The 7656-nt window shown below is 40.7% G+C and overlaps 2 protein-coding genes across 2 annotated transcripts; both read left to right on the forward strand.

Moving 5' to 3' along the window:
- Positions 1 to 785: 785 nt before the first annotated feature.
- LOC147475205 (Low temperature and salt responsive protein family) lies at positions 786 to 2051 on the forward strand. The gene is made up of 2 exons (XM_086583628.1): positions 786 to 971; positions 1508 to 2051. Exons 1-2 carry the CDS (start codon positions 891 to 893, stop codon positions 1589 to 1591), a joined length of 165 nt encoding a protein of 54 aa, XP_086439754.1. The 5' UTR covers positions 786 to 890; the 3' UTR covers positions 1592 to 2051.
- A 708-nt stretch (positions 2052 to 2759) lies between these two features.
- On the forward strand, positions 2760 to 6422 carry LOC147475206 (uncharacterized). Its single transcript, XM_086583630.1, has 3 exons — positions 2760 to 4543; positions 4627 to 5471; positions 5557 to 6422. Exons 2-3 carry the CDS (start codon positions 5265 to 5267, stop codon positions 6166 to 6168), a joined length of 819 nt encoding a protein of 272 aa, XP_086439756.1. The 5' UTR covers positions 2760 to 4543; positions 4627 to 5264; the 3' UTR covers positions 6169 to 6422.
- The last annotated feature ends 1234 nt before the right edge of the window (positions 6423 to 7656 follow it).

Consider the following 7656-nt stretch of genomic DNA (forward strand, 5'->3'; position numbering starts at 1 on the left):
ATTTATGAGTTGTCTGACTAAGTATATAAAATGTGTAGTTAATGACGTAATGATAGCAATAATTTGAGTGTTACAGTAAATAAGGATCTTATGCCAATGATAATAATGATGATCTTGTTAGGTAATAATGTCATGTGAGGAGGTCGAGTGGTAAGTGTTTAGAGACGAGTCAATTTTGAGAGACATACGGATGTAACGTGTATCTGGAGTCGAGTCGATGTAGTCGTGCGCTGTCGTAGAGCTTTGATGGGTTGAAACTGTAGATTGTTTGTATACGAGTTGTGTTGGGCCTTCTTGTGGTTATTACGTGCGTATGAAATAGGATGTACCTTACAATCTTATAATTCACATTTCGATTGGTCCCATTTATAAAGTAAATGAATGATCAGCTCAGTTGGCCCATTGAAAAGCAAATTAATGGATGTCTGAGGACTGAGGGTCTACTTGACAATCTGTTTAGTCTCATTTCTTATTTTTGTTGAAAACAGTCTTGTTTCTTCTTCTAATCCAAACCAAGATATAAATATTTACTGAAATCATCCAAGTAATAATGAAGTAAAAAAACCGTAGCATTTTCAAATCCTTTTCGCAGCAACTTACCATGCGTGCGTGCACCAAATCAAAGCTCCATGACGACCTATCATAACTCATGTCAGTATATTGAACTCTCGACACGTGTCCAAACTTAACATTTACGTGGCAAAAATATAGCTTCTGAATCAACACGTTGACTGATCCATCTGCATGCCCTTTCCATTACAATATTTATTTATATATTTATTTATATCTTAAATTTTCTCCATTGCTAGTTGCTACCACTTTTTGCAATAGATTATCCGAAAAAAAAAAAAAAAAATTGCAATCTTTCTTAATTAATTTCTCTCAGCTAAATGGGCTCGGAAACATTTCTAGAGGTGATCTTGGCTATTCTTTTACCACCAGTTGGTGTCTTCCTTCGCTATGGCTGTGGGGTAATTTCTTTTGTTTCCTTCTGCTACCATTTTTTTTTGTCTAAATTATGAATGTTATTAGAACAATATGTCCAATTTTAAGGTTTTGCACTTAGTCGCGCTTGGCTCTGATTTATAGAAGTTGTGATTCTGGTGAAATGATATCAATGTCCTCATTGTGGTCAACATGCATACTTTTAAAACCATTGCATGTTTAAAACAACAATAATCATATTATAAATTGTATTGTTATTGAACATATAAAATTATTTAATTTGCCAAAAGAATTGAAGGATCGAAGTTGGTTTCCATGTAAAATTTGGCAGCCAAAAAACATTTATAGTATGTCTACAATGTTGAGATAAACCTCGCTCAATTTGAATTCTTGGATTGAGGCAATGTTATAATCCAGATAAAACGATGGTTACACGCACTTTTGAGTGGACATTGAAATTAGCTAGCAAGTTAGATTTTCAAAGATCGCCAATCCCTTTTTTTTTCCCCTAATTTGATCATTTAATTTATTATTGATTTTATTATTGGTAAACTAATTGTAGGTGGAGTTCTGGATCTGTTTGTTATTGACGCTGTTGGGATATATTCCGGGGATTATCTATGCGATCTATGTGTTGGTAGGATGAATGGATGATGCATGAAGAGTGTTGATGTGGAGAGTAATTGTTAACTAGTAGGGTAGGGACTACACAACATTGCCACATAGGGTAGATTATCCAGAATAACTTGCTGTGTTTTTGTTTTGTCATTTGTTTTTTGAGTTCCTCTACCCCGAGGATATCCTCATAGGGACGACATCCGATACCGTTGGATCCGAGATCTAACGGTCCGAAAATCAAAAACAAATTCACATTCTCTCTCTTCCTTTTTGTTTTTGATTTTCGGACCGTTGGATCTCGGATCCAACGGTATTGGCACACTCATCCCTATAGGGATATCCTCGGGGTAGCCCAAATCTTGTTTTTTTCGTTTTTCTTTTTTTTCGTTTTCTGATAGTCATTTCACAGTCACAAATTCCAAATTATGATGTAATTCAATCCAGCGTCATCAATTTGACAATAATGCAACAATAATGCAAACGTAAAATTTGTACAAATTCGATAAAAAAAAAGTTGGGAAAGCTATAAAGAATTAAAACATAAAATGTGTGTGCATCACTTCAGGATTACTTTGAGCATTCAAAATTTACAAATCCTCTTGTAATTCTTTGGTGGCAAAGCAAACAAGCCTTTGTTGGGGAGCGTTCAAAATTTACAAATCCTCTTGTTATTCTTTGGTGGCAAAGCAAACGAGCCTTCGTTGGCACGGATAAAAATGTATCAAAAACTGTCTTTGAGCGGTCTTTGGTTTTAGTACCATTTGAGCTATATCTTTTTATAATATCGATCGAAAAAAAAAAAAAAACTATATCTTTTTAAATGTCTACTATTTGGTTTTAGTACCATTTGAGCTATATTTTTTTAAATGTCTACTATTTACTAGAGTAATATATATTCAAGGGCATACAATCGGGGCACACAATCGGGCTAAGCAAAAAGCAAAAAGTTCAAATGCCAATGGATGTGATAAGCTTTTGTTGGTTGGAGAGAACGTGAGTAAAACAGGGCCTGAAAAGCAATAGTGGACTGAATTATATTGGAGCCTTTGGGCTGTGGGATTCTAAGTAGTTGTTTATTTTCGTTACATTAGATTTATATGATGGGACATCATTATATATATATATATATATATATATATATATATATATATATATATATATATATATATATATATATATATATATATATATATATATATATATATATATATATAAAGGAGCGTTTTAGTTTTCCTTTACATATAAGATTAGGAGGAGAAGAGGGGTTGAATATTGGAAAGACCGAGTTCATTGTTCAGTGAACTGTCTACGTATCTATCTCTCGATTATGGGGGGAGAGAAGAATCAGGTCTGGCGTAGTTCATATTGGAAGTATTTATAAATGGTAAGAGTGGATCCCTCTCCAACACGTGTAATGATAAACACAAATGTAGGGTTGAGATTAAGAAGGAGTATTGAAATGGTGGTGGTAGGAATTCTGTAATGATGGGGAGTGGTTACAATGGTTTATAATTTACGGTAAGTGATTAGATAAGTAAGGTTTTGGTAATGATTGTTTCTAGAAGATGGCTGAGTCATGAGGTAGAACGTTCTATGTGAAGATGTGCGAGTCGATCTGTTATAGAACGATGTAGTAGCTCATGGATGTAATTTGATGATGTAGGTCGCTTCGAATGTAGTTCGGGGAACTAGGTCATAGGTCGGTGTGATATTACTGTTATGTTGAACACGTGTTTAATATTTCAGAATGAGGATATCACTCCCTCACACATCCCCCTCTCAGTAGGGTCTGCTGTTTATTGAAGCGACCTGTTGAGAGAAAACGATCGCGCGTGTTGAGCATAAGTAAAGAAGCGATCTGGCGTGAAAATACCCACTATACTATGTAAATCAGTTCGTATTGTATAATGAATTTATGTAAGGAGCTAGCTGGCACACGACTGGCACGTGACAAAATTTGCGCAGTTGGTGAGGAAACGTGTTGCCGCTTTTTTCGGAATCTTGAAAAGACAGGTCTTTGGTATACGTGTGCGGGTTAGGGCATAGGTTGTAATCATGATGCCTTGGGAACTGGAGGGGCGGTTATACAAAACAACTTTTGAAAATTTGAAAAGCCATTTTTTGTTTCGTTTCCAGAACTGCAGAGACTAGAAAACTTCAAGTTAGTGCTTCCACCATTGTTGTTGCTCATTTTTCTTGCGATCTAGTTAGTTTCATTGACTTGTTAGGTTGTTTTTAGCTTGTCTTGTTTAGAACTCATAATCAATAAGAAAAAGAAATGTCTGACTCAGACGATACTCGATCTGAAGAGATTCGAGAGGTGTCGTTGAGCTGTGGGGAAATAGAGGATGAGAGGGATGAATCAGTGGAATGTAAGGGTGAAGATGTGGAGGAGGAGGTACGATCTGAAGTTGCTGCTGTTGTGGCTAGTACTTCAGGTCGTGATGAAAAATCATCCTCTAGTGGGTTGCCTCCTAGGGTTGTAGATAAGTGTGCCACGAAAGCTTCACTAATCTAAGGGAAGTGTACGACATCCAGGGGAGCGACCTGGAAATACACGAACTGGACAAGAGTGTAAAGGTGTTTAGTGAGAAGTATATGCCACCGAACTATGGAATAGTAGTCTGCGAGGGGCAGCTGGGGGCTGGTATGAGGATACCGTTCTCGAAGCTGACTTGTGACTTCTTGGCGTTCTACTAGAAAGTGCCCTGCCAGTTTGTAGGTAATACCTAGCGGTTGCTTAGAGTATTTGATCTGTTGAATGCGAGTGGTGAATACCACATAGAGGTCGCTGACATTATTGAGCATTACACGGTAAAGCGGTCTAGTGATTTTAACTTTAGCTTGCAAACGTTGACTGGGAAATCTAGCGTGTTGGATGGTGTAAGCAATGAGGCTTGGGAGAGGAAGTCGTTGCTGTTAGTGGGGAACTTCTGTGCTAGAGGATGTAGTTTGCAAATTAGGATTTGCAATTTTGCTGGTAGGTAGGAGTGTGTTATTCTTCTGTCTTGATGTCTGAATTGTTAATATTTTAACTGACTTGTGATCTTGTTATTTTTGCAGAGCTCACTATAAAGAAGCGAACTAATCGGTCGGTGATAGAGGAGTTTGCAAAGCTATCACGAGCTCAGAAACAAGAGAAACTGCCTGAGGTCGCTCATTATTTTGTAGAGCCAGGAGGGCGTGTGATCAAGGAGAAGAGGAGGGTTCAGAAGAAAAGAGCTCGGGGTCAAACTAGTGAAGCAGCAATGGATAAGCGTACGACTAAGCTGGTAACAAGGGAAGACCGGAATCGAAGTCGGGTTGGTCCAAAGCGACCAACCAGAGGCGATGGTGCCTCAGGGGTTGGTAGACGACCTGAAGGGGGGGGGTCTAGTAGCTCACCCTTGGACTTGGAGGTTATCAGCTTCAAGCCTCGCGAACATAGCAGCTCGCAGAAGAGGAAGGCTGAGACGAGTGAGCAGCACGCTGGGAAGATTACCAAGCCTGCGCGACATGTATTTGGGGATGGCTCAGATGCTGGGGGCTCTTCTGGTAGGGAGCAAGTTGGTGGTAAGACCGCTCGTAGCACCAGGTCACGTCCTGCAACACTCTTGGACCTGGAGACCTTTGAGGTCGGTCAGAATCTTCCCCCAGTGTCCTGAGAACCCATCTTGTCAGTGAAGGTGAAGGCCCCAAGTAAGGTAAGTGGGAAGTCTGTTATGGCTGAGGATGATTTGGAGCACCAACTGGTGTATGTTGATGATCAGGGGGTGCAACGAACTATGAAGCGTACTGATATCGGCTTCAGGTCGAGTAAGATTGCATCCTGCCTGCTTGATCACATATGTCTGGATGGCAGCCGTAAGGAACTGGACACCAAGGGGCTTGCTGATAATCTGAAGCAAATGGACGTGGCCCACTGTATAGTAAGTGACGCTCTTCAGATCTTGTTCATTAGCTCTTGTACTTGTACGTCAATTATCGATTGTTGTTACACCTTTGTGTGTGTAGCTTGTAAGTAGATACCAGAAGTTAAAGGAGATTGCTCAGATCGCTAAGTTAGAGAAGGAGTCTACCAATAAGCTGAAGGAAGAACTGCAAAATGTCCAGGAGGCGTATGCTATTGATCGCAAGGAGCTTGATGAGCTGAAGAAAGAGCATCATAACGTTTGTTATGAAAATATGGTGATAAGTACCGAGTTGAATGGAAAAGATCTGAAGCTTGAAGAATCGAGGGCAGAACTTGATGATGTGAGGATGGAGATTGGTAGGTTGACCAAGTATGCTCATCATTGCAAGGACGTTGCTCAGGAGGCTAATAAAGCGTATGAAGATTTAGACGCTGAATTTCTTGAGCTGGAGGCAGAATACAAAGCTTTCAAAGAGGCGCATGAATGTGGGGCTCCTAGTACATCAATAGTACCCGTACTGGGAGATACATGTGATGCTCCTATTTCTACTACTTCTGCTCAAGAGATTGTCGAGTCTCAAGTTGAGGGTGCTGTGCCGGACGTGTTTGTGACTGTGGATGCTACTGGTCTCTCTTTTATGGCAGGTGATGAGAATGTTGCAGAGGACGTACTGGAACTATGTCAGTTTTATCTTGAAGTTGTGAGTAGCTAGTGACTTTTGGTTGTTTTGATGTTGTAAGTTGCGATACATTAGAGCTGGTTTTCCAGGGTAATCTGGGCAGTTCGCCTTTCTTTGTTGGTTGTATAAATACTGAACTAATGGGTTCCCCATACTATTCTGGGGAGCGCATGGAATGATGAATGGTATATAGCCGATCTAGATTTCCTGAGTAGACTCAGCAGGTCGGCTAGTAGACTAACTGGAGCAGCTCGTCCTTTTGTTTTTATGCAATGCTTGTTTTAGTTTCTTCATCTTGTTTAGTTCATTGATGGTTTGAATGTGCAATTCAAGATGTTGTTGTAACTGCCTGGCCGTGTATGCGATCCTTGATAAAAGTGGGTGAGTCTAAGTAACCGGTCAACCTAATTGAGCGTCCTGCTATTTAACCTTAGCGTTGTAGGACTCGAATAGTGAGAGATCAGGTGAGCGTCTCGCTCTTATGAAGCGTTCTCATTCATAGAGTGCTTTGATGAAAGGAGATCGTAGCACGTGCTTGGCACGTGTGGTAATATGAACAGTTACGAATATGAAATGATGGTTGTCAGGTGGTCTGACGGTTGGCGTCTTGATATAATTATGGTGTGCCTTGGGAAGGTAAGTTGAACATAAACAAGAGAACTGTGTTTGGGCGATCAACAGTATCTACTCTACCATTTCACGACGTTGCTGCTCCAAAGTTCTTGCACAAGCTTCTATTTCATCTCAGGTAGGTGTTTTTTGTTGTTTCACTTTTTCTGTCTCTGTTGGGTGTTTGAAGAATCTACCATGGCCAGACGATGTGAGAATGCTGCTGAAGATGAAGGGACAAGGGAAACCTCCCCCCTTATAATGGAAGAGATTGAATTTGAACCTCGTCGTCGTGTTAATCGTGGCAAAAGGAAGGTTGTTGCTTCTGAGGCCAAAAGTAACAAGCGACCCAAAAGTACAGGTCGCTCTACTGGGGGCATTGTATTCAGGTTCCCTAGTCGGAGGGATGGGGCAGACCTGACTGATGGTGAACGTGGCGACCTAGGTCAAGGCCAAGATGGTGCTGGTGATAGCTCAGCATCACGTTCTAGTGACGTAGGGAGCGAGTTATTCTATGTTGGGAAGACGGGGAAGAAATGTGTTGTCAAACGTTCTGACTGCAGCTTCCACTCGGCACCCATAGCGACTTGCCTGCTGGAGGGGATAGTACTGGATGATGATAAGGCGAAGGTCGGAGATGAAGATATAGGGGCGCTGTTAGGGACCATGGACATGACCTGTTGTTTGGTAAGTTCGTCATCTGATACGTCTTCCTGTTGTTGGATGAGTGACTCTAACCTTGTGATTTTACTTGCAGTTCCTTGCTGGATATGATAAGTTGAAAAGTACTGTTCAACGTCCTGACAATGATGACAGTGCTAAAGTCGAGCTAGGCTGCATGCGAGATGCGTGGGGGCTGACAAGAAGAAGAAGAAGTTGCAAGCGATGATGAAGAAGTACCGGGATGTTGTT

This window comes from Coptis chinensis, chromosome 9, assembly GCF_015680905.1.
Source record: "Coptis chinensis isolate HL-2020 chromosome 9, ASM1568090v1, whole genome shotgun sequence".
In the NCBI taxonomy this organism is placed as follows: Eukaryota; Viridiplantae; Streptophyta; class Magnoliopsida; order Ranunculales; family Ranunculaceae; genus Coptis; species Coptis chinensis.